The 27,758-nt window shown below is 40.5% G+C and overlaps 1 protein-coding gene across 1 annotated transcript in view; it reads right to left on the reverse strand.

Moving 5' to 3' along the window:
* BRIP1 (BRCA1 interacting DNA helicase 1) overlaps positions 1-27,758 on the reverse strand; it is a gene marked incomplete at both ends in the record, with an annotated part of 121,010 nt that overhangs the window by 46,892 nt on the left and 46,360 nt on the right. Inside the window, 7 exons of the mRNA XM_080713196.1 lie at positions 5,953-6,114; positions 10,866-11,006; positions 11,116-11,281; positions 13,553-13,704; positions 16,475-16,607; positions 21,049-21,248; positions 24,596-24,817. Of these exons, the coding sequence (XP_080569322.1) occupies positions 5,953-6,114; positions 10,866-11,006; positions 11,116-11,281; positions 13,553-13,704; positions 16,475-16,607; positions 21,049-21,248; positions 24,596-24,817 (1,176 nt within the window). The remainder of the gene's footprint in view (positions 1-5,952; positions 6,115-10,865; positions 11,007-11,115; positions 11,282-13,552; positions 13,705-16,474; positions 16,608-21,048; positions 21,249-24,595; positions 24,818-27,758) is intronic.

Genomic DNA, 27,758 nt, shown 5'->3' on the forward strand with positions numbered 1-27,758 from the left:
CAAGTCATAAAATAGTAAAATACAAATAAATTTAATCAAGGAGGTAAAAGATCTGTACACTGAAAACTACAAAATATCAATTGATGATAGCACAAATAAATGGAATGATATCCCATGTTCATGGACTGAAAAAATTAATATTGTTAAAATGTCCATATTATACAAGCAACATAATAATCTTAATTTCACATGGAACCACAAAAACAAAACAAAAATTTCAAATAGCCAAGATATTCAGTAGCAAAAAGAACAAAACTGGAAGCAGTAAACTACCAGATTTCAAACTATACTACAAGGCTATCATAAACTTATAAAAATATATAAATAGACAAGCCCAGCTGGTGGTACATGCCTGTAATCCTAGTACTTGGGAGGCAGAAAGAGGGGGATTGGAGCTTTGAGGCTACCCTTAGCAACTTAGTGAGACTTTCAGCAACTTAACAAGACCCTGTTTCAAAATAAAAAATAAATAAGAACTGGGGGTATAGCTCAGAGGTAAAATGCCTCTGGGTTCAATCCCCAGTACCAAAAGACAAAACAAAACAATAATAAGAAACAGACACATTGATTGTTGGGAGAGAATAGAGCAGAGAAATGAGCCTTCACATATGGAGTCAATTGATTTCTGACAATAAAGAAGGAACGTCTCTTTAATAAAAGGCATTAGGAAAACAGATTATTCACATGCAGAAGAATGGAATGGAATCCTTATCGCAAGCTACATATAAAAATAATCAAAGTAGATTATATCTGAAACTATAAAAACTGCTACTAGAAAACACAAGGGAGCTGGGCGTGGTGGCGCACGCTTGTAATCCCCGCGCTCAGGAGGCAGAGACAGGAGGATCGCGCAGGTTCAAAGCCAGCCGTGTGCGCTGGCTTAGGAGACCCTGTTTCCAAATAAAAATGTAAAAATAGGTCTGGGAGTATAGCCTGGAGGTAGAAGGGCTTCCAGGAACCCCAGTACCACAAAAAAAAAAAAAAAAAAAGAGAAAGAAAAAGAAAAAAAGAAAGAAAAAAAAAGAAAAAAAGAAAGAAAACACAAGGGAAAATTGCATGGCATTAGTTTGGGCAGTGACTTTTGGGATTTGGACAATGACTTTTTGCAGTACTGGGAATTAAACCCGGGGCATTCTACCTCCAAAGTACACCCCCAGCCCTATTTTTTATTCTTTATTTTGAAACAGGGTCTCACTGAGTTGCAAAGGGCCTCACTAAGCTGTAGCTGAGGCTGTCCTTGAACCGCGATCCTCCTGTCTCAGCCTCCCAAATGCTGGGAGTACAAGCCTGTACCACTAAGAAATTTCTGTGTAGCAAAAAATAACAAAACAAAACAAAACACATTTAACAAATCAAAGAGAATCTACGGACTGGGAGAAAATATTTGCAAGCCATAAATTCAATAAGGGTTAATACCCCAAATATGTAAGGAACTGAAGTCAATAGCAAGAAATCAAATAACCCCATTAGAAAATGGGTGAGAGACCTGAATATGTATTTCTCAAAAGGAGATAAAATTAAAACCACAGAGAGATAATTGCCTTACACATATTAGAATAGGTATCATCAAAAGGATGAAAGAAAAGGATTGTGAAGGCAGTAGAGAAAAGGAATCTTACTGTATGCTGTTGGCAGGGATGGAAATCAGTACAGCCACTATAGAAAATCCTACTTCTAGAGATTTACCCAAGAGATTTGAAGTCAATGTGCCAAAGAGCCATCGACTCCCAAGCCACTGCCTCACTGTTCATGATACAGCAGTGGACGCATTCTGCGTTTATCAGCAGATGAGCAGACAAGGCAAGTGTGATACGCACACAATGAACACCATTCAGACCTAAAAAGGAAGAGAACCCTGTCATCGGGACGCGACTGGACTTACAAGCACTGGATTCGGGGAAATAAGCCAGACACAGAACAACACGACAGAGAGCCTCACGAGTGGAATCTAAGCCTTCTAACTCCAGAAGCAGAGCAGAGTGGTGTTCACCGCAGGCTAAGGGGACAGGAGATGGCATCAGTGGGTACAAGGTCTCAGTTCAACAGGAGGAAGAAGTTTAGCTTTCTTTTATTTTTGGAATTGTTGTACAGCACGGTAAAGACAGTTAATAGTGCTCCTCTAGTTTGAATGTGTTCGCACTAAAATTCTAGTGTTGAAATCTAATGTCCCATGTGATAACCTTAAGAAATGATTAGGCTGCTGAGCACAGTGGTGTGTGACTAAAATCCCAGTACTTCGGAGGTTGAGACAAGAGGATCCCAGGTTTTGAGGCCAGCCTCAGCAACTTAGCGAGACCTTCTTTTTCTTTCTTTTTTTTTGGTGGGGGGGGGTGGTACTGGGGGTGGAACCCAGAGGCTTTCTACCTCCAGGCTATACTCCCAGACCTTTTTTATATTTTATTTGGAAACAGGGTCTCACTAAGTTGCTGAAAGCTTCACTAAGTAGCTGAGGCTGGCTTCGAACCCGTGTGATCCTCCTGTCTCAGCCTCCCAAGCACGGGGATTACAAGCGTGCGCCACCACGCCTGGCTGAGACCTTCTTTTAAAAAATAAAAAAGAAAGCCAGGCGTGGTGGTGCACACTTGTAATCCCAGCATTTCGGAGGCTGAGACGGGAGGATCCGGGTTCACAGACAGCCTCAGCTACTTAGTGAGGCCCTCTGCAACTCAGTGAGACCCTGTTTCCAAATAAAAAATAGGGCTGGGGGTGTAGCTTGAAGGTAGAAGGCCCCTGGGTTCCATCCCTGGTACCGCAACAAACAAACAAACAAACAAACAAACAAACAAACAACTTGATTAGGCCTTGAAAGCTCCTCCCTTGGGAAAAGGAACAGGTCCTATAAAAGGCTTCTTGAAGCATTCAGCTCACTTGCTTGCCAGCATTCCACCACACAAGGACACAGCATTCCTCCCTTCTGGGGACATAAGAACAAGGTCATCTGGAAAACAGAGGCTCAGACAGGAGGATCCCAGGTTGAGGGCAGCCTCTGCAACTTAGCAAGGCCTGGCTTCAAAGTAAAAAGGGTTCAGTGTAGCTCAGAGGTAAAATGGGTTCCATCTCCAACCCCCCCCCCCACAAAAATCCAAGGTACAACTCTATGCTGACAATAAGAGATTCATGTTAGATCTGAAAACCTGAACGTTGAAAGAGAAAAGGACAGAGGTCTGGAGATGTGGCTCAGAGGTATGCCCCTCGGTTACACCCCAAGAAGAAAAAAATATATCAATAGAAGCTCTGGCCAGGTAGTCAGGCACATTAGAAAAGAATTAACTCTGTTCACAGATAACATGACCTTATACATAAGGAAGCCCTAAAGATTCTATCTGCAAACACATTAAATCCTCTTAAAGAAACCATTTCAGCGAAAATTACAGGATACAAAATCACAGTAAAATCAGTTTCTTTCTTTCTCTTTTTGGTCCTGGAGGTTGAACAGAGACATTCTACATCTGAGCTACACCCCCAGCCCTATTTTGTTTTTTATTTTGAAATGGACTTGCTATGTTGCAGAAGCCGTCCTTGAACCTGCGAGCCTCCTGTCTTAGCCTCCCCACTACTGGGATTACAAGCGTGCGCCACCACATCCAGCTCAGTTTCATTTTTATACACCAATGGTGAACAACTGAAAATGAAGAAAACAATTCCATTTACAATAGCATCAAAAAGAATAAAATACTTAGGAGTAAACAGTAAGCTTACTTGTACAATGAAAACTACTAAACACTACTAAAAAATAAGCCAATATTTTTTTTCTGGTGGTACTGGGGTCTCTGGAAGCCCTTCTACCTCCGGGCTATACTCCCAGACCCATTTTTATATTTTTATTTGGAAACAGGGTCTCTTAAGCCAGCGCGGCTGGCTTTGAACCTGCGCCGTCCTCCTGTCTCTGCCTCCCAAGTACGGGGATTACAAATGTGCACCTCCATGCCCAGCTAAGACAAATTTTTATTTATTTATTTATTTTTATTTTTATTTTTTTGGTGGTACTGGGGGTGGAACCCAGAGGGTTTCTACCTCTGGGCTATACTCCCAGACCTTTTTTATATTTTATTTGGAAACAGGGTTTCACTAAGTTGCTGAGAGCCTCACTAAGTAGCTGAGGCTGGCTTTGAACCCGTGTGATCCTCCTGTCTCTGCCTCCCAAGCGTGGGGATTACAAATGTGCGCCACCATGCTCGGCTAAGACAAATTTTTAATATACTTTTTTTGGTGCACTGCAGTCTCACATTGTATGACGCTCATAGTGTTAGTGACACACATCCACACAGCACTTGGTGGGCTTTCCCCTGGCTCCCTCTCCACCCACCCCCATGTATGATAATGGAGACTGGCTTTGGTATTCTCACTTTGGAAGTGTTTCCCTCATTAATTCTCCACCCCTCCCCAGACCACCTCTCCAGCCCACTGGGGTTTCTCCTCCATTAGTGAAAGTCTCTCTTGTATCTGGATTACTCCCTAGCTTCTGTATATGAGGACTCACTTAACATAGTGTTCTCCAGGACCACCCATTTTCCTAAAAAAGACATAATTTTGTTCTTTACTGCTGAGTAGAATTCCATTGTGTGTATATCCCATAATTTTGCAATCTAGTCATCTGTTGATGGATACCTAGGTTGGTTCCATAATTTGTCTATTATGAATTGTGCTGCCATAAATATGGACATGCATGTATCACTATGATATTTTGATTTAAGTCCCTTTGGAAAGATACCCAGCAGTGGTATTGCTAGATCATATGGTGGATCCATTCTGGGTTTTCTGAGGAATCTCCACACCAATCTCCATAGCAGTTGTTATAATTTGCGATCCCACCAATAGTGAAGAAGAGTTCCTGTTTGCCTACATCCTCACCAGCATCGATTATTGTTTGACTTCTTGATGACTGCCATTCTAACTGGGGTTAGATGGGATCTCAGTGTAGTTTTGATTTGTACCTCCTTGATTGCTAACGATGTTGAACAAAATTTTTTCATCTATTTATTGCCCATTTGTATTGTATTTTTTTCTTTGGTGAAATGCCTATTTAATTCAATTGACCATTTCTTGATTGGGTTATTTGGTGTTTTTAGTGTTAAGACTTTTAAGTTCTTTGTATATTCTAGATATATTCGTGGATTAAAACTCACTACTACTATTAGAACGGTAATAATGCCCAGAGTGAAAATCATCTTAAAAGTCATACGCAATCTCAAGGAACTCAAAACCATTTTGAAAAAGAATATATGGTACTTCTCTACACTGAAAAAAAATTGTTTGTAGTACTAGGGATTGAATCTAGGAGCATACTACCTCTAAAATACATCCTCATCCCTTTTTATTTATTTATTTTTGAAACAGGGTCTTGCTAGGTTGCTGAGAATCTTGTTAAGTTGCTAAGGCTGGTCTTTAACCTGTCATCCTCCTATCTCAGGCTCCCAAGTACTGGGATTACAGGCATGTGCCACCATGCCTGGTTCTACATTGAAATTTATTTATTTTTTACTTACTTACTTATTTGTTTGTTTGTTTGTTTGTTTGTAGGACTGAGGATGGAACCCAGGGGCATTCAACCTCTGAGCTACACCCTCTGCCCTGTTTTTTATTCTTTATTTTGAAGCTGGGTCTCACTGAGTTGCAGAGGGCCTCACTAAGTAGCTGAGGCTGTCCGCGAACCACGATTCTCCAGTCTCAGCCTCCTGAATGTTGGGATTACAAGCGTGCCCACCACGCCCAGCTCTACATTGAAATTTAACTTAGATTTTGATAAAATGTGATACTACTCTCAGGAATTATATGTGGTTTCAATGCTTTGGATATTAGGAGAACCAAGATATATTTAAGTAAAATCAATAAATAATGTACAATGTTTTAGAAACTATAATTATTACCTTGTTCCTTCTCACTCTAGGAAATTTATCATGGTAATGTTACCTGATTTCTTAATGGCAAAAGAAACTATAAATATTCCCTTACCTTGTAGGATGGTAAGAAACACAAAATTCCTTGGCTCACAGTCTGGCACACAGATAATAAAAGTGCTCCCACTTCATCCTGGAACTCAAATGTTTCAGTATGTTGGAAGGTAGCACAGAGATTTCGACCCTTAGGACCTGAACCAATGGTACCAACCCACACCTAGAATATGAATACATCTGTATTAGCTTTATGCATAAATAAGGCAGGAAAATTAGTGTTTAGGTAAAGTATTTACATCAGCAACTTTGTGAGGCCCTTGCAAATTAGTGAGAGTTTATTTCAAAATAAAAAAAATAGGGCTGGGAGTGTAGCTCAGAGGTATTAGAATGCCCCTGGGTTCAATCCCCAGTATTACAAATAAATAAATAAATAAATAAATATATTAAGCAACAAATTTAGCAGAAACTTATTTTTCAACTGTTGGAATTTTCTCTATTGCCTTTAATTAACTGCATGCAATTAAGTTGGTTTAAATTCAAAGCAGATTATATAACATTAGGATAATATCTGTAATCCCCCATAGTAACCACAAAGAAAATCTATAAAATATACACATGTCAAATGAGAAGGAAATCACAATGCGTCAGTGCAACAATAGCAAATAATAAAGAAAATAAAGAAAATAGTGAAAAGAGCTGTAACAGAGAGACTTGTTTTACAAAAGATTTGATCACTTAATTCTCTTACACTAAAAGCTCCTTGAAAGAAAAAAATGGCCTTATTATTTTTTATTTATTCAAAAGTTTTGAAAAATTAAGCATGCAATCAATGAGCATTTGTGGGATGAATAAGTAAAGACATGAAATGAATGTATTTGATCTTTTTACCACAGCAGAATCATATAATTTCAAAGTATGGGTAATGAAGGCTGGTATGATTTACTACAGGTCAATCTCAACAATAACAGGAACTATTCTTTCACAAAGTAATTTTCATTCAAAGCTTTTTTTCACACATATAAAATCTCACATAATCTTACAGTTATAAGCAGTTCCTCTATATTCGTAGGTCTAGCCTAAGCCAGGTTATTTTGTTTAGGAGAAAGAACAAACTTTATTTGGAATCCAAAGCCAACGCAAATACTGGAGAATGTTAACAAATGAAAAACCTTCACATTTTGAAATATGCAAGACTAGGGTACATTGTGTAAGGTGAGATCTGACAGACACCACTTTACCCAAAGCACCAACTAGTAACAGCACAAACTGTTACTATTTGTCTCCTCATACAGTCAACGGGAAGCAACAATATAACCTGCCTAGTATTCCTGCCAATCAGAATCTTATGGAAACAATCAAGACAAGTCCATATTATAAGATGTGCATCAAGACAACTGGTGATTTGAATCTTCAGAAATGTCATGAAAAACAGGGAGGACAAGAAAACTGTTTTAGAGACTAGGGGGAGATGAAAACTAAATGCAGTATGGAATATTTGATTGAATCCTGGACTAAAAATAAAAACAAACAGGTATAAAACAGGGGGTCAGGCATAGTGGTACACACCTGCATTCCCAGTACTATAATCCCTGGGAGCCTGAGACAGGAGGATCACAAGTTCAAGAACAGCCTCAGCAAAATAGTGAGATTCTCAGTAACATAGAAAGAATCCTATTTTCAAACAAACAAAAAATAGGCTGGGGCTATAGCTCAAAAGTAGAATGCTCTTGTGTTCAATCCCGTAGTACCACAAAATAAATAAACCAGGAATGGTGGTGCACACTTGTAACCCCAATACTTGGGAGGTTGAAACAGGAGGGCTGCAAGTTTGTAGCCAGCCTCTGCAATTTACTGAGATCCTGTTTCAAAATAAAAGAATAAAATAGGGCTGGGGGTATAGCTTAGAGGTAGAATGCCCCTGGCTTCTATCCCCAGTACCACAAAAATGAATGAATGAATGAAAAAGTCATTTTGGAAACTGGAGAATATGAATACTGACTCTACTGACACATCAATATTAAATTTGCTTGGGTTTTTACCAGAGTAGTATGGATATATAAGATTATGTACTCTGTTAGAAGATACATACTTGGCTGGGCATGGTGGTTCACGCTTGTAATCCCAGCATTTGGGAGGCTGAGACAGGAGGATCCAGGTTCGCAGCCAGCCTCAGCTACTTAGTGAGGTCCTTTGCAACTCAGTGAGATCCTGTTTCAAACTAAGAATAAAAAATAGGGCTTGGGGTATAGCTTGGAGGTAGAATGCCCCTGGGCTCCAACCCAAAACCGCTGGGGGGGGGGGGATACACACTAAATTTTAAGGGCAAATGTCATTATGTCAATAATTTATCAAAAATGTACATTATTTATATCTTCCTATACATCTATCTATCCATGTATAGATATACACAGAGGGTGAGAGGGAAAGACACAAATGTTTTTGAAATGTTAACAATTTCATTAATTTAGGTGAAGTATATAAAGACATTCCCAACATTAACACAATTATTTCAACTTTTCTGAAGCTGACAATTTTTCAAACTAAAAAGTGGAGGAAAACCAACAGACGAATGGGTGAACAAAATGTGGTTACAAAAAAGATGAGCCTTGAGGACATTATCTATAATATGGACAAACTTCAAGATATATTAAGTCAATAAATAACTCAGGCATGAAAAGACAAACATACACGAACTCTCGATGGTGGCCAAAGTCAAAGACACAGAAGTTGAATGGTGACCACCAAGGGCTGGCGGGGAAAGGGATGGAAAGATGTTTAACGGGAATAGGGTTTTAGTTTCTCAAGATGAAAAAGCTCTTGAGATTCTTTATGCTACAGTGTGATATACTTAAAAAGACTGAGCTGCATACTGAAAAATGGTTAGGATGGCCAGGCACAGTGGCCCGTGTCTGTTATCCCAGCTACTTAGCAGGCTGAAGTTACAGGATTCCAAGTTCTAGGCCAGCCTGGGAAACTTTGTGAGACGCTACCTCAAAGTAAAATTTTAAAAAGGGCTGGAGATATAGTTCATTGGTAGAGCACTTGCCTACCACATGTGAGGACCCTCGTGCATGTGCACACACGCGTTCACACACACACACACAAAATTGGTAAATTGTATGTGTAGTTTACCAAAATTAAAATGAAAAGTTATTTTTTAGGTTGGAGGACAATATTATAGTATGATCAAATACAGCTGTACAATTAGCATAATTCTTATATTCAGTGATATTTCAGGTTTATTTTTTTATTTTTTTTTTTATTTTTTATTTTTGGTGGTACTGGGGTTCCTGGAAGCCCTTCTACCTCCGGGCTACACTCCCAGACCTATTTTTATATTTTTTATTTGGAAACAGGGTCTCCTAAGCCAGCGCGCGCGGCTGGCTTCAAACCTGTGCGATCCTCCGGTCTCTGCCTCCCAAGCGCGGGGATTACAAGCGTGCGCCACCATGCCCGGCAATATTTCAGGTTTAAATGGACTTATGTGCACTAGGTTGAGAACACAATTAATTAGAGCCTACACAATAACACTGGTATGAGAAAATATATGCTGAATATACCAACTTGCTATATTTATTTGTGCCTCTAGAGGCAACTTGAACCGGGCATGGAGGCACACACCTGTAATCCCAGGACTTTGGAGGCTGATACAGGAGCATTGCAGGTTCAGCCTCAGCAACTTAGCAAGACTCTCAGTAACCTAGAAAGCCCCTTCCCTTTTCTTTCTTTTCTTTTTTTTTTTTTTTTTTGCGGGTCTGTGGATAGAACCCAGGGCCATTCGACCTCCGAATTACACCCCTGCCCTGTTTTTATTCTTTATTTTGAAACAGGGTCTCACTAAGTTATGGAAGGCCTCACTATATAGCTGAGGCTGTCCACAAACCACGATCCTCTGGTCTCAGCATCCTGAATGCTGGGATTACAAGCATGCGCCACGATAGAAAGCCCCTTTTCAAAAGAACAACAACAAAAAAACTAAAAAGGGGCTGGGTGTAACTCAGAGGTAGAACGCCCCTCGGTCCAATTCCCAGTACCACAAAAAAAGAAGCAACTTGAAACTACGGAGGCTGTATTCTTACTTCGCTACTGTTGATCGCAGCGTTCCTCAACAGGAGCACACTGGCATCTTGGAAAGCAAACTCCTACTTACACAGGAGCTTAGCATTTTGGGCTCCAACTACTAACTGTTAATAGTAACTGTGAGAACTCCCAGTTTTCCCACATATCAACCATGTGTACAGTTTTATAAAGAACTAGAACTGTACTAGGCACACAGGCAGGAACAAACAGGAAGCCAACCAATTACTTCACTAAGTTACTTCATAAAAGGAAAAAGAAGGCATAATAAAGACAACAATCCAAACATTTCTAGGAAAAATTTTAAAATTCGTAGGTATTAGCCGGGCATGGTGGCGCACGCTTGTAATCCTCGTGCTTGGGAGGCGGAGACAGGAGGATCGCCCAGGTTCGAAGCCAGCCTCAGCTACTTAGTGAGGCTCTGAGCAACTTAGTGAGACCCTGTTTCCAAATAAAGTATAAAATAGGTGTGGGAGTATAGCCTGGAGGTAGAAAGCCTCTGGGTTCCACCCCACTACCACCAAAAAAAAAAAAAAAAAAAAAATCGTAGGTATTATAATAAAAAATTAAAATATTAAATCAGAAGACTCATCAGAGTACTCTGAGTTCACTTCAGTTATTCAAACATGTGCGTAACACTTGCTAAATGTGTAACACTTGCTAATGTGGTCAGGGAAGAAAAAAGGAGATGTGAAAAGAAGACTAAGAACACACCATAGTCTAATGGAAAAGAGAAACACGAACAATAACTAAACAACTGAAAGATTTTCCTTTATCCTAAAACTAAAATGTGAATCAAGATTTGTTGGTATTTCAGCTACCCTCCAGTTTGTTTGTCTGAAATTATATTGAAGCTAAAAAGACCCAGAGTGTTAAAAAAAAGAAACAACTAACCTGTGAGTTGTTAACAACATGATTGGCCTCTAGCTGGATAGTAAACGTAACACCGAGCTCTGATGAAAAGGATTTCATAGGAGATAACGTACCCGATGTCAGAACAATTGTCCGAACCTTACCATTAATATCTGAAAATGCCTAAGAGGAAACAACAGTAGACGCTTACATCATCTTGAAAAGAGTTGAACACATTCAACTGTTGGTACTGACCAAAAAGACAGAAATTTCACTGCCGAGACAAGCTTACCACAGCTGGATTTAAGCACCAGAAGTTTAGCACCTGAACGGCGATTTTCTGTCGTGAACGTTTCTTATTTTTTGGTGGAACAAAGAGTCCATTTTTATCTGAAATATCAATCTGATTTGTCCAGGAATAAGTCTGTTGTATTGCAACTTTATAATCATCTGCAAATCTAAATGCAACAAAAATGCTAGTTAAGCACATTGTAAAACACATAATGACAGCTATATACCATATAAAAACGGACTATGCACTAAAATCCAGTTGTGCCAGGTGTGTTGGCTCACACCCATAATCCCAGCTACTCAGAAGACTGAGGCAGGAGGATTACAGCAAGTTTAAGGTCAACGTGGACAACTTTGCAAGACCTTGTCTCAAAATAATAAAAGGCTGGGATGTAATTCAGTGGTAGAAAGCTTGCCTGGCATTTGTAAAGACCTAGGATTAATCCCTAGTACTGCAAATAATATATATATATATATATATATATATATATATATATACACACACACACACCCCCTCAGTCAAGAAGGCTGGCATCCTCCCACTCAGAGATAACATTCTCTCCACCACTAACGAAACTCAATAATCCTGATACAAATTAAGCCATCAAATCACAGAATTAACCAATTCTTTCAGAAAACATCAGAAATCATCTAAGCATCATCCCCTCAACAGCCCCTTCACAACCCCATTTTCAAGTATTACATAAATCATGGCAGAATCAGGATTAAAATTTAGGCCTCCTACTTCCCAAACGAGCCAGGCGTGGTGGCACTCACCTGTAATCCCAGCATTCGGGAGGCTGAGACGGAGGATCGCGGTTCACGGACAGCCTCAGCTACTTAGTGAGGCCCTCTGCAACTCAGTGAGACCCTGTTTCAAAATAAAGAATAATAATAATAAAAAAGAGCTGGGGTGTACCTCAGAGGTAGAATCCCCTGGGTTCCATCCCCAGTACTGAAAAAAAAAATAAGTAGTACAGACACAAAATAGAATATTATTCAGTCATAAAGGGAATGAAATCTGGTCATAAGCTACATGGATGCAACTAAAAACATTCTACCAGATGAAATGAAATCAGCCAGACATAAATGACAAACACCGTGTGACTCATCTTACATGCGATGTCTAGAAAGAGCGAATTCCTACGAGGGAAGCAGAGTAAGAGGCCGCTGCTAGGAACTACAGGAAGGAGTTCCTGTTTCGTGGACATGAGATTCCTGATGGGAAGGCGGTGGTGTCCAAGGCGATGGCCTGCGTACTCAGAAAGGGCTAGGACAGCAAATGTGATGTGTATTTTGCCACAATTGAAAAAAACACTTAAAAATGCTGGAAATGGATTGCGCTCTAACCTGACGAGGGATAAGGTAGGAAAAGTTAGCTGCTTTTCATTTTCCACAGTTCACTACACACAGGCTTCAAGAATACGGGAAAGAGACTTTCTGATGCTGTATACACACGCCCAGGTCATACTTATTTTTATTTATTTATTTATTTATTTATTTATTTATTTAATTTTTTGTGTGGTACTAGGGATGGAACTCAGGGGCATTCTATCTCCAAGCCACACACCTAGCCCCATTTTTTATTCTTTATTTTCAACAAGGGCCTCACTAAGTGGCAGAACGCCCCACTAAGTAGCCGAGGCTGGCTGCAAACCTGTGATCCTCCTGTCTCAGCCTCCCAAGTGCTGAGCTTACAAGCGTGCGCCACCCTGCCCAGCTGCCCAGGTTATACTTAAAAGAAAAAATATCTAAGCTTAGTCCTGCAGGACATAAGTTGAAAGATGAATTACTTAAACATACTCATCTTCATTAATAAAAATAAAGGCCGATTTCAATTGATCTGAGTCTGTGCCAATAAGTAAGAGCAAACACATAAGGTATCTAGCTTATGAATCTCCTGCTCACCTAAAATTAATAGTATTAAACACATGCTAGCATACAATAAGGCTAATATATAATTATATAATACACATAATACACACACTCTTTTTTAAATTTTTTATTGGTGCATTATATTCATACATCATATTGGGGTAAAAAACTTGTGTGTACATACATGTACACATCACTGATTTAACCCCTACCCAATTCCCACCCCATTCCCTCCCCGTCCCTCCTTCCCTTGCTTGGCTTAGTGGTTGACTTCGATATGTTTAAGTACATTGCACACACACTTTTTTTGTATTAGGAATAGAGCCCGGGGGCATTCTCCCTGAGTTATATCCCCAGCCCTTTAAAAAAATTTTTTTTTTTTTAAATTTTGAAACCGAGTCTCATTGTTTATGAGAGCTTTACTAAGTTGCTGAGGCTGGCCTTCAATCTGTGATCCTCCTGTCTCAGCCTCCCAAGTATTGTGATGACAGGCACGCACTGCCAAACTTGGCTTAGGCCAATGTTTTTAAGAGGAGAAATACAGAACAGATATTTTCACTCACCTGCTATTTTGCCTAAAAAGATAGTCAAGCACCATAAAAAGTCCTTTGAGCATTATTTGAGTTGAAGCACTAATAATAGGTACTTCTAGTGCCTCTTCTTTACCATGAACTGAGATTTTTTCTTCTTTTTGAAGAACAGCAGAAAGGTGTCCCTATAAGAAACCAATTGTATTAAGCATGAAGGGTGGGATGGGAGGGTTTCCACAGAGTAAAATTCAACACAAATGAAACATGCACTAGGGTTATTTATTTATTTATTTATTTTTTGGTGGTACTGGGGGTGGAACCCAGAGGCTTTCTACCTCCGGGCTATATTCCCAGACCTATTTTATATTTTATTTGGAAACAGGGTCTCACTGAGTTGCTGAGAGCCTCACCAAGTAGCTGAGGCTGGCTTCGAACCTGTGCGATCCTCCTGTCTCAGCTTCCCAAGTGCTGGGATTACAAGCGTGCACCACCAAGCCTGGCCCGTACAGATAAATTTTAACATTCAAATATATTGTGACACAATATGAATCTTGATGAGTGAAATCAATCTCCACTGAATAGAATATTAAGAATGCAAACAGAAAGATTTTCAAACAGAAACAAAAAACTGGGCATGGTGGCACAAACCTGTAATTCCAGTACTTGGGAGGCTAAGACAGGAAAATCAAAGGTTCAAGGACAGTCTCAGCAGTGTAGTGAGACTCTTGCAAGACCCTGTTTCAAAATAAAAACTATACTTAGTGAGGCCCTCTGCAACTTAGTGAGACCCCGTTTCAATATAAAGAATAAAAAAATAGGGCTGGGGTATAGCTCAGAGGTGGAATGCCCCTGAGTTCCACCCTCAGCAAACAAACAAACAAACAAACAAGAAATGGAGATGGCTGGGCGTGGTGGCGCACACTTGTAATCCCTGCGCTTGGGAGGCGGAGACAGGAGGATCGCGCAGGTTCAAAGCCAGCCTCGTTGGCTTAAGAGACTCTGTTTCCAAATAAAAAATGTAAAATAGGTCTGGGAGTGTAGCCCAGAGGTTGAAGGGCTTCCATCCCCAGTACCACAAAAAAAAAAAAAAAAAAAAGGAGGTGTAGCTTGAAGGTAGAATGCTCCTGGCTTCAATCCCCAGTACCACAAAAAAGAAAAGAAAAGAAAAGAAAAGAAAAGAAAAGAAAAGAAAAGAAAAGAAAAGAAAAGAAAAGAAAAGAAAAGAAACAACAAATGAGAAAGACATCATAAACTCAGATAAACATTAAGCCCTTGCAAATTATATGGTTCTTTTTAAAAAAACAAGTCCCCTAAGTATCACCTTATATCCACTGTTATTCCTCTCCAAAGTAGCAATTTAAGCTAATAAAACATAGAAGCTTTGAATTACTGAAGGTGAGGCATTACTTATAAAGAATAGCTCACTTTCAGTTAGATGACTTAGAAACTGGCAGCTGGTTAAAGGGAGGTAAATAGAAAACTAAGCCATGCGGCATAATAGGTAAACCAAAAATCAATTACGGCTCCAGGGAAGGCAAAGTTCTATGAAAATGTTATCAAGGAGATCACGATCATGAACTACAACAGCATACACATGATGATATACACACTTAATGTAAAGAAAATTATGCTGAGAGGATGGTGAACAATGAGAGCAAGAAAAGACGGGAAGAAGGAAGGACAGGGTCTGTGAAGGAGCTGGGCGCGGTGGCGCACACCTGCAATCCCAGCACCTGGGAGGCTCAGACAGGAGGATCTGGGTTCGCGGCCAGCCTCAGCTACTTAGTGAGGCCCTCCATAACTTAGTGAGATTCTGTTTCAAAATAAAGAATAAAAAATTGGGCTAGGTGTAGCTTCGAGGTAGAATGCCCCTGAATTCCATCCTCAGCAACACACACACACACACACTGCGTGTGAGGAAGAAGAGGAGGAGGATCAGCAGCAGCTAAGTAATCATAATCCTTAGCAGGGACTCAATAAAGAACCCCCAGCAGCTCCATTCACAATAGTCCAATCACAGAACCAATCTAAGTGTCCATTAACAGATGAATGGACAAAGAAAATGTGATATATACGCAATGGAGCATTACATACCCATAAAGAACAAAATTGTGTCATTTACAGGAAAATGGATGGAACTACAGAATATTATGCTAAGTGAGATTATCCAGCCTCGGAAAGTCAAGGATCACATGTTCTCGCTCACATTTGGAAGCTAGAGGGAAAATAGGCAAGACGAAGGTCTTCGTGATAATAAGAAGTCAAGTAGAATAGTGGGTGGGGATGGAGGCAGGGAGGACGGAAGTGAAGATGGAGGCTCAAGGAAGGAAAGAGACCAAATTATATCATGACCATATGTGAAGGCATCGTTAAGAACCTTACGAGCATGTGCGAGGAGGGAAGAGCAGAGGAATGGCATTAGAGGGAACCCACACCAAGAGACGTGTGCATATATGAATGTGCCATTTTGCATCTCACCATGACGCATAATCATACTGCACCAATAAAATTCTAAAAAGAGAGCCAGGCGTGGCGGTGCACGCTTGTAATCCCAGCATTTGGGAGGCTGAGACAGGAGGATCGTGGTTCACGGACAGCCTCAGCTACTTAGTGAGGTTCTCAGCAGCTTAGTGAGACCCTATTTCCAAATAAAATATAAATAGGTCTGGGAGTATAGCCCAGAGGTAGGAAGCCCCTGGGTTCATCCCCAGTACCACCAAAAAACACCCCAAAACCAAAAACAAACAAACAAAAACTAAAAAGACTAAAAAATAGGGCTGGAGGCGCAGCTCGAAGATACAATGCCCCTGGGTTCCATCCCCAGTACCGCAAAAAAAAAAAAAGATTGTTAAATTTTATAAATTCTGGGTTAGTCACTGGATTTATTATGGACTTACTATTAAATCACTTATTTACTAAATCAATTTTTACAAAAGTGGGAAAACCAAATCTTACCTGCAATATGGGAAAAGTGGCAGTGGTGATGCCCATTTTGTGTAAATTCAAGAGCATTTCACTTCCACTCCATATTTTACAAGACGACTCATAATCCCTTTCTACAAGATGCTCAGAGTTTGCTTCTAACCAACTAGAATAAAATAAAATGATTCTGTCAGCCAGTGTTATCCTTAGGTGCATTATTTCAACAGAACAAGAGAATTGCTATTACTGTCATATGCTGATCTGTATTCCTGGAAGTTCTTAGAACACAAAAGTAGATTAAGACACCATAAAAAAATACATGTTTCATATTATAAAATAAACATTCATATAGCCTAAAATAAATTTTATTCAGAAGAAAGAAATAAACATGTGATTTCCCAAATGTTCTGTGTATGAACACTGATTTACTTGACTCTCCAACTGACAGGTATTTGGTGCTTATTCCAAATGTACATAAAAGGAAATGCAAAATAACCTAATAAGGCTGGGTGTGGTGGCGCTCGCTTGTAATCCCTGCGCTTAGGAGGCTGAGACAGGAGGATTGCATAGGTTCGAAGCCAGCCTTAGCTACTTAGTGAGGCTCTCAGTAACTTAGTGAAACCCTGTTTCCAAATAAAATATAAAATAGGGCTGGGAGTATAGCCCAGAGGTAGAAAGTCTCTGAGTTCTACTCCCAGTACCACCACCAAAAACAAAACAACTAATAAAGCTGGGCATGGTGGCACACGCTTGTAACCCCAGCATTTGGGAGGCTGAGACAGGAGGATCATGGTTCGTGGACAGCCTCAGCTACTTAGTGAGGCCCTTTGCAACTCACTGAGACCCTGTTTCAAAATAAAGAATAAAAATAGGGCCAGGGGTATAGTTTGGAGGTAGAATGCCCCTGGGGATATTCCATCCCCAATATCGCAAAAGAAAAAAAGTAAAAATTTAAAAAAACAATAAAAAAATAGAACTTTAACAAAAATGAGGACAAAAACACAGGACAGAGATTTCAACAGATAACTCATACAAAAAGAAATACAAATGGCCCATAAGGATGTTTAATTTCATTCATATTACAAGGAATGTAAATAAAAACTATGTCAGGATTCTACTTTTCACCTAACAGGCTACAAAAAACAACTTTCGTACTCTCAAACATTGCTTGTAAAAGCACACATTAGTCCTACCACTCACCCTCTTACTGCATAAATTTTAGCAATAATTATCAAAATTATAAACAGAACTATGTTTACAGTCATAATTTCATTTCTAGGAATTTTTCTAGTCATAATTTGCATACTTATAAAACGGTATATGTTCAAAGCTATCATTACAGAAATGTAATAAAATAGTGAAAGACTGGAAACAACTCCTGTGAGATTATGTAATAAACATTTGGTCTTCTTCCTTGTCGTCTGGCATCCAAGAACTCCTAAAATCCTTGGACTCGCCAAAGTGACAGTGTCCTTTTGCTGAATGATGTCTGGCAGCCCAGAGGCAGCTCTGAGGATGAGGATTAGTCACCAGAAAGACCAAGGCCGGACCAGAAGGGGTAGGGCATATCAAAGGCTGGTGTGATTAAGCCAAACCCTGTACATGCAATGAAGTGCTGCAAAGGGCAGGGCTTGGAGGGCTTCCAAACTCTGAACACGTGGAGGTTTCCAGTGGGTGACGCACCAGGAGAGGGCGTGGGAGCTCTGCGCGCCTTCTCCCTCTACCTCGATCCATGCAGCTTTTCATTTATATCCTTTATAACAGACCAGCAAATGTATCCCTTGAATTCTGTGAATGAATTCTTGAGCAAATCAACCAAACCAGAGTTGGAGGAGGGTTGTGGAAACCACAATTTATAGCCGGTCAGTCAGAAACACATGTGATATAACCACAGGCTTGCAACTGGCATCTCAAGTTGGGGGGGGCAGTCTTGTGACTAAGCCCTCAACCTGGGGACCTGACACTATCTCCAGGAGACAGTACTAGAACCAAATTAATTTAATGGACACTCAGGTGATGTCTGATGCTACACAATTGCCTGCTTGCTTGCAGAAAGAAATCCTCATATTTCTTAGGGTCACACAGGTTTATATGTTGACTATGCTATGATAGGAGGGAAAACACTTTTTTCCCAATACAGCCCCTTCTCTTTTTTTTTTTTTTTTTGGTGGTACTGGGGTTCCTGGAAGCCCTTCTATCTCCGGACTACACTCCCAGACCTATTTTTACATTTTTATTTGGAAACAGGGTCTCCTAAGCCAGCGCGCGCGGCTAGCTTCGAACCTGCGCGATCCTCCTGTCTCTGCCTCCCAAGCGCGGGGATTACAAGCGTGCGCCACCACGCCCGGCCAGCCCCTTCTCTTAATCAGAGGCTAGTTAAGCAAATTATTATACTTCTTCAACGGAATTCTAGGAGACCACTTCTTTTTTTTTTCTCTGTGTGTGTATGGTACTGGGGATTGAACCAAGAGGCATTCTACCTCTGAGCTGTATCTCCAGCCCTTTTTACTTTTTATTTTGAAACAAAGTCTAACTAAATTGCTGAGAGCCTCCTTAAATTACTGAAACTGGCTGTGAACCTGCAATCCTCCTGTCTCAGCCTCTCAAATACTGGGATAATAGGTGTGAGCCACCACACTCACATTTTTCCTTTTATAGTACTGGAAATCAAACCCTTGGCTTTGTGCACAGTAGGCAAGTACTCTACTATTGAGCTATACTCCTACCACTAGGCAACTATTTTTTTAAACTATGAAAGCTTCCTATCTTTTTTTTTTTTTTTTTTTTTTGCGGTACTAGGAATGGAACCCAGGGGCATTCTACCTCCAAGCTACACCCCCAGCTCTATTTTTTTTTTTCTTTTTTGAAGGTCTGGGGATGGAACCTAGAGCCATTCAACCTCCAAGCTACACCCCCTGCCCTATTTTTTTATTCTCTATTTTGAAATTGGATCTCCCTGAGTTGCAGAGGGCCTCACTAAGTAGCTGAGGCTGTCCACGAATCACGATCCTCCTGTCTCAGCCTCCCAAATGCTGGGATTACAAGCGTGCGCCACCACACCCAGCTCCCAGCTCTATTTTTTTTATTCCTTATTTTTCGAAACAGGGTCTCACTGAGTTGCAAAGGACCTCACTAAGTAGCTGATGCTGTCCACAAACTGCAATCCTCCTGTCTCAGCCTCCCAAATGCTGGAATTACAAGTGTGCACCACCACGCCCAGCTACCTTCCTACATCTTGATACGAGAAGATCTCCAAAATATACTGTACAACAAAAAAGCCAAGTGCAAACAAACAAACAAAAATATGTAGAGTGTGCCATTATTTGGACAGGAAAAAAAAAAAAAAGGATGGCTAAGGGAATTTCTATTGACTCATATACATAATAGGCCCTGAATGCTAAACTTTTTTAGGAGAATAGGAACTAGCCAGAGGATGGGAAGGTTTTTACTATACAAATTTGTACAGATTTTATACCATGTGACCGTGTAACATCTAAAACCACATCATGAAGGAAAGAGAAAAGTGTCACAATACATGGAATGAGATGTAAAGTCAAGGGAGGTTTGCTAAGATAACAGAATTCTAGATTAACAACTGAAAGACAAAAGAGAAATTATCTAGCTTGGCTTGGTGGTACACACCTATAATCCTAGTGTTTGGGAGGCTGAGACTGGAGGACCACAGGTTTGAGGCCAGCTTCAGCAATTTAGCAGGACCCTCAGTAACTTGGTGAACCCTGTTTCAAATTAAAATTTAAAAAGGGCTGGTGGTATAACTAAGAGGTAGAACGTCCCTGGGTTCAGAACCCCAGTACCAATTTAAAAGAGAAAAACCACATAGAGTAAAATTTAAAACAATTACTAAATCTATTATTTATAGAGTTCTAAAGTCTTAGTTAATTAAAATCCATCAAATAAGAATCCTACTTGAATTGGAGAATAAATAAATCAACAATCTAGAATTTTAAAATATATGCTATATTCATTATATTCTTTTGATCAAGATAAAAGATTGGACCAGCATTTTATTTTTGAAGTTTAGCTGGCATGGAACAACCTATTTCCCAAACATCCCAGCTAATTAAAATTTACTAATTTTATTTTATTTTTTTTTTTGCAGGTCTGGGGATGGAACCCAGGGGCATTCGACCTCCAAGCTACATCCCCTGCCCGATTTTTTATTCTTTTTTTTTTTTTTTTTTTGGTGGTACTGGGGTTTCTGGAAGCCCTTCTACCTCCGGGCTACACTCCCAGACCTATTTTTATATTTTTTAAACAGGGTCTCTTACGCCAGCGCGGCTGGCTTCGAACCTGCACGATCCTCCTGTCTCCGCCTCCCAAGCGCGGGGATTACAAGCGTGCGCCACCACGCCCGGCCTTTTATTCTTTATTTTGAAACCGGGTCTCACTGAGTTGCAGCCTCACTAAGTAGCTGAGGCTGTCCGCGAACTGCGATCCTCCTGTCTCAGCCTCCCGAATGCTGGGATTACAAGCGTGCGCCACCACACCCGGCTCTAAAGTTTACTAATTTTAAAATACCCTGTCATAATAAACCATGTTTTTAATACAAACACAACACAAATATGCCGAGAGACAAACCCTCTTACTTAATAAGGCTACAGCACACAGCGCGCAGGGGTTCATGGTCTTTCTTCCTTATACTATTGGTGACCAAACAGTCAAGTTCATCTCGAGCAAACCGAAGCTGAACTTCTGTTATGCTGTAACTTGCCGATTCCCGGGCACTGTCTTCAATGTTATGCGCTTCATCTAAAATGACAACCTGTTCTTTCAGATTTATGTCCATCTATAAGATAAAAGAATTTTCCTTTAAAACATTTGGCAAAATGGATTTAACAGCAGCAGGTGACAGATTTTCTTTAAAATTGTACAATTTAGGCCAATATCCAAGTACAATTACATACTGACTCTAGGCCTTACAATTTCTGAAACACCAAGGCCAGCCAAATATCAGTTTTATATAATAGATTGTTTTGCCATATTTTCCCTCAAAATATTTTGCAAACCTAACAGTGAAAACTATGTATTAAGTAAGGATGGACCAAAGTATTGCTGGTTATACAAAAGGGGATACAATTCCATTACGAAGGACTTTTTAACGTGTGTGTGTATGTGTGTCTGTCTGTCTGTCTTTCTGGGGATTGAACCCAGGGGAATTCTACCTCTGAGTTATATCCTCAGCCCTATTTTGTTTTTATTTTGAAACAGGGTCTCGCTAGGTTGCTGAGTCTCACTACTTGCGGAGGCTGTCCTTGACCCTGAGATCCTCCTGTCTCCGCTTCTCAAGTACTGGGATTACAAGTGTGCGCCACCATTCCCAGCTTCCACATGATTTTAAAATGGAGTGTGGCCAGGTGTGATGACACGATTGTAATCCAAGCTCTTGGGAGGCGGAGATAGGTGGATCACAGGTTCGTGGTCAGCCTCAGCAACTTAGTGGGGTCCTCCACAAGTTAGAGAGACTCTGCTTCAAAAAGAAAAGGATAAAATTGAGCTGAGGGTATAGCTTGAAGGTAGAATGCCTTTGGGTCCCAACCTCAGTACCACAAAAAATAAAATAGTACAAAACCTTTAATGTAAAATAAAATACAAGATTTAAACAACTCCCCAAATACTAACATAGTAACGGTACAGAATATATGTTTCATTCTATTTCTTTTTTTCTTTTTTTTTTTTTTGGTACTGGGGACTGAACCTAGGAGCATTCTACATTCAAGCTACATCACCAGCCCAACTTTATTTCCTATTTTGAAACAGGGTTTCACTAAGTTGCTGAGGCTGGCCTCAAACATGTGATCCTCCTGTCTCAGCCTCCGAAGAACTAGGATTACTGTGTTCCTTCACTTTGAGCACTGTTCTTCCTCAACTCCTGTGTGAAGCTGGTAGGGCTTTTAATTTGTAAATCAAGGGACATCACTAGTCTCACAATAGGGGTAAGGCTCATAATCTAGGCCTGTCAGTTAAATAAAGTATTCCATCCCTTGTGGGTCACAATGACTGGGTCAGGCTCAGGAATGGATGTGCAATCCAAGCTAGGTCAATCGGAGTAATCTGAGAGACTAATAAAAGGCATGATCTTTTCTCCACATTAGCTAACTGCTTATGGTTATCTTTGCTCCCACAAGGAAAGTACTTGCCAGAGAATAAAGTCATCACAGCTGAAAGAGTCAAGCATTATTTTCTTTTTGAGTTCTTGTCACTTGCAATTGAAAGACCTAACCAACACTAGGAAATGTCACAAAACAATTGCTGATGAGTTGTTTTAAGAAAGCGTCGTTATGCATAGGGCTGAAAATGACTGAGAAAGAACCATGAAAGAATAGAAAACAAGCCGGGCGTGGTGGCGCACGCTTGTAATCCCCGCGCTTGGGAGGCTGAGGCAGGAGGATCGCACAGGTTCGAAGCCAGCCTCAGCTACTTGGTCTACTTGGTGAGGCTCTCAGCAACTTAGACCCTGTTTCCAAATAAAATATAAAAGGTCTGGGAGTCTAGCCCGGAGGTAGAAAGCCTCTGGGTTCCACCCCCAGTACCACCAAAAAAAAAAAAAAAAAAAAAAAAAGAAAGAAAGAAAATCGACTGGGGTTTTAAAAATGAGCATCTGGATTGTGATAAACAAGGGTAGAGCATTTCAGAAGAGATGTGCTCTAAAACAGACGAAGCAAGAACAAGGCAACCTCAGGGGACTGTGAGAGCTTGAAGGATCCAAGCTGGGAGGTTTAGTGGAGAAGGTTGAAAAGGCAGATCAAGGCCAGACTGTTGAGCACTCTCAGTGTAAACTTAACAAACATGGACTTCATCCCAGAGAAAAGGGAGCAACAGGAGATTTTTTTAAGTAGGGGAAGGATGTAATAAAAGTAATATTAGAAAGACTGGTCTAGCCTTGATATGTATAATGTCTCAGGGAGAAGACACTGAGTTAAGAGACAAGCTGGGCATGGTGGCACACACCTGTAATCCAATACTGGGAAGCTGAGACAGGAGGACTGAAGGTTTGAGGCCAGCCTCAGCAAGTTAGCGAGACTCTGGTTCAAAATAAAAAAATACAAAAGGATTGGAAGTAGAATGCACCTGGCTTCAGTCCTCAGTACCAAAAAGAAAAAAAGAAAAAAGGTAATGAATAAGAGGTAGGATTGCAGGGGTAGTAGTAGAAATAGTAGGCATAATGCCTATTCATTTTGAACCTAAAAAAATACAAGGAAAAGCCAGGCATGGTGGTACAATCCTGTAATCCCAGTAGTTAGGCAGCTGAGACAGGAGGAAGGCAGGTTCAAGACCAGCCTCACCAAGTAGCAAGACCTTGCTTCAGAACAAAAAATAAAAAGGGCATAGCCGGGCGTGGTGGCGCACGCTTGTGATCCCAGTATTCGGGAGGCTGAGACCAGAGGATCGCGGTTCGCGGACAGCCTCAGCTACTTAGTGAGGCCCCCTGCAAGTCAGTGAGACCCGGTTTCAAAATGAAGAATAAAAAAATAGGGCAGGGGCTGTAGCTCGGAGGTCGAATTCCCCTGGGTTCTATCCCCAGACCCCCTCTCCAAAAAAAAGGGCTGGGAGTGTAGTTCAGAGGCAAAATACCCCTGGGCTCAACCCCTACTACACACACACACACACACACACACACACACACACACACACAAAGCAAACTAAGAACTGCATAGTCAGACTTAAAGCAATAACAACTGACTTTACCAAGTCATTCATTTTGTGTGTTGTGCTGTCACAACCGGGTGTTAAAGGGGGACAATCTGCCTACCAAGGGACAACTGGCAATATCTGCAGACATTTCAATGGTCACAACTGGTAGGGATGCTCCCAGCATCAGGCAGATAAACTAGGGACGCTCCACTACATCCTACAGTGCGCGAGAGCCCGCCACGGCCGAGCAGCCCTGCGACGGCCTCACTTCAGTGACAAGGACTAAAATTGCTTACTATTTTGGAAATTTAAAAGACTGGGTCTAAAATTAAGGACTCAGTTTTCAGTACTCTAATATGCTTATACAGATAAATTTATTTACATACATTCAAAATACAGCAAAAAGTAAGACATTAAAACTTCTAAAGCCTTTGGAGTCATCATCCCATACATCCCAGTAAGTTGGAGAAAACTTCTTCCAATTTTTACATATATACTTACACTTTCCCTTATTTGAGCATCGAGAAGATAGTTGTAGGGACAAAACACTATGTGAGCATCTTCTATCAGTTCTCGCGCTGTGTAATACGGACATGCCTTTAGTTTTTTCCCCAGGGTGACAAGTTCTTCTATATCCCAGGCTTTGTACATTCCTTCAAGATTCTGCAATGTGTGTTGATCACCAATTTTATGAACACCATGATAAAAATAGCAGGATTTTCCCTAAAAACAAATAAGCATAATTGAAACATGAAATCAATATTGGAAGAGAAGGAATAAAATAAGTTTATCTCACAATTTTAATAACATCATTAAAGTCACAAATCTAATATTTTACAGCAGAAACAGATCAGACAAACTCAAGCTCAGATCTTTTCTTTTAGTTCTCAGAGATGAGATCTTGCTATGTTGCTCATGCCTGGCTACAGCCACAGCCCCCTTTCTTATTTGTACTGAGGATGAGGATGGAACCCAGAGACACTCTACCTCAGAGCTACATTCCCAGCCCTTTTTTTTTTTTTTTTTTTTTTTTGCGATTCTGGGAACTTCTGAGCTACACCTCCAGCCCTATATTTTATTCTTTACTTTGAAACAAGGTCTCGCTAAGTTGCGAAGGGCCTCCCTCACTAAGTAGCTGAAGCTGACTGCGAACCTGCGATCCTCCGGTCTCGGCCTGGGATTATAAGGGTGTGCCACCACACCTGGCTTCCTCGGCCTTTTTTTTTATTTTTTAAACAGAGTCTAGCTAAATTGCTGAGGGTCTCACTACATTGCTGAGACTTGAGACTAGCCTCAAACCTGTGATCCTCCTGTCTCAGCCACACAAGTACTACACGCACCACTGCACCCCACATAATCACAATCCTTTTAAAGAAATTATTGCAGTTGATTCAGAATTTCAGGGATTAACCTCAGAAACTTCCCTCCCCCCCCCCTCTCTCTCTCCCTCCCTCCCTCTCTCCCTCCCTCCCCCCCCCCTCTCTCTCTCCTGTGTGTGTGTGTGTGTGTGTGTGTGTGTGTGTGTGTGTGTGTGTGTGTTAATGGGAATCAAACCTAGAGGCATTCTACGTCCAAGTTATACCCCAGCCTGATTTTATTTCTTACTTGGAAACAGGATCTTGCTAAATTGCCAAAGCTGGCTTCAAACCGAACCTGTGATCGTCCTGTCTCAACCTCCCAAGTACTGGGATTACAAGTGTGTGCCACCATGCCCAGCAAGAAACATATTTTTCAATAGTTTGCTGTGGCTTTGTTTTGATGAAAGTGATTTTAAGCATATAATATTTCTGGAAGAATACAAAGAGCAATGGTCTCATTGGTTGCTTTAAGGATGAGAAAACTAAGAGACTTGAACACAGGAGGACAGATTTTTTCCCTGTGGTACCTTTTGTACTCTTTCTTTTTCTTTCTTTCTTTTTTTTTTTTTAGGTGGTGCTAGAGATCTTGAACCTTTTCAATTTTAAGCCACATAATAAGAGTATTCAAATACAAATGAAAAGGAAGAAAAATACATAGGTTGGAACAACTTGGAGAGAAGCTTAAGAAAAATAACACACACAAAAAAATTCAGAAGATAAGAAAGAGTACACCCTAAAGCCCTAATTCCATCACACAAATAATGTACTATTAGCATTTTGATGTATTTAGTTTCATATATTACCCATACAAATGTATTTATTTATTATTTTTGGCCGTACTGGTGATGGAACCCAGGGGGGACATTCGACCTCCGAGCTACACCCTCAGCATTTTTTTTTTAATTCTTTATTTTGACAGGGTCTCACTGAATTGCAAAGAGCCTCACTAAGTAGCTGAGGCTGTCCACGAACCTCAATCCTCCTGTCTCAGCCTCCCAAATGCTGGGATTGCAACCATATGCCACCACACCTGGCCTGCTTGTTTTGATTTTTTTTTTGGTGGTACCGGGGGGTGGAACCCAGAAGCTTTCTACCTCCAGGCTATACTCCCAGACCTATTTTATATTTTATTTGGAAACAGGGTCTCACTAAGTTGCTGAGAGCCTCACTACGTAGCTGAGGCTGGCTTCAAACCTGCACGATTCTCCTGTCTCAGCCTCCCAAGCGCGAGGATAACAAGTGTGTGCCACCACGCCCAGCTTTGTTTTGATTTTTTTATTTGATTTTATAATTTCTAGCAAAATTTAACACTATTTTGTAAATGAGCATTCTAAGGAAGTTCAATAATGCTAAACATGGTTGTGTGCACCTGTAATTAAACTACTCAGGAGGCTGCAGCAGGAGGATTGCAATTCTAAGGTAACCTCAGCAGCTTAGTGAGACACTGTCTCAAAATAAAATAAAAAAAGGGATCAGAGAGGAGAATTACAGGTTTGAGGCCAGCCTCAACAATTTAGCAAGGCCCTAAGCAACTTAGTGAAATCCTGTTTTTAAAAAAAGAGCTGGGGATGTAGCTCAGAGGTAGAATGCCTCTGGGCTCAATCCCCAATACCACAATACCAAAAAATAAAAATAAAACAAAAAAATAAAATAAAATAGGGCTGGGGGTATGACTCAGAGATAGAATGCTCATGAGTTCAAATACTAGTAATCATACACACACAAAAAGAGAAGGGTGAAGATATAGTTCAGTGGTAGAATACATCTTGTTCCAATCCCCAGCAGAGTAAAAAGAAAACAATTTAAAAAATAACAGTAATTTAGCCGGGAATGGTGGCACACACTTGTAATCTCCGCACTTGGAAGGCGGAGACAGGAGGATCGTGCAGGTTCGAAGCCAGCCTCGCTGGCTTAAGAGACCCTGTTTCCAAATAAAAATATAAAATAGGTCTGGGAATGTAGCCCGGAGGTAGAAGGGTTCCATCCCCAGTACCACCAAAAAAAACCAAAAACCAAATAAACCCCAGTAATTTCTATTTCTTTCTTTATGTTATCTACTGATATCCTTTTCCATTCTATTATTGGAAGTAAAAATTTTTATTAAAGTATAAATTTCTAGTAGTTGAAGTACATAGGCAATCTGTCAAAAACTATCCAAGTTTTATTTATTTTTTGTGGTACTGAGGGTGGAAACCAGGGGCTTTCTACCTCCAGGCTATACTCCCAGACCTATTTTACACTTTATTTGGAAACAGGTCTCACTAAGTTGCTGAGAGCCTCACTAAGTAGCTGAGGCTGGCTTCGAA

The sequence above is a fragment of the Muscardinus avellanarius genome (assembly GCF_963383645.1).
Source record: "Muscardinus avellanarius genome assembly, chromosome: 16".
Classification (NCBI taxonomy): domain Eukaryota; kingdom Metazoa; phylum Chordata; class Mammalia; order Rodentia; family Gliridae; genus Muscardinus; species Muscardinus avellanarius.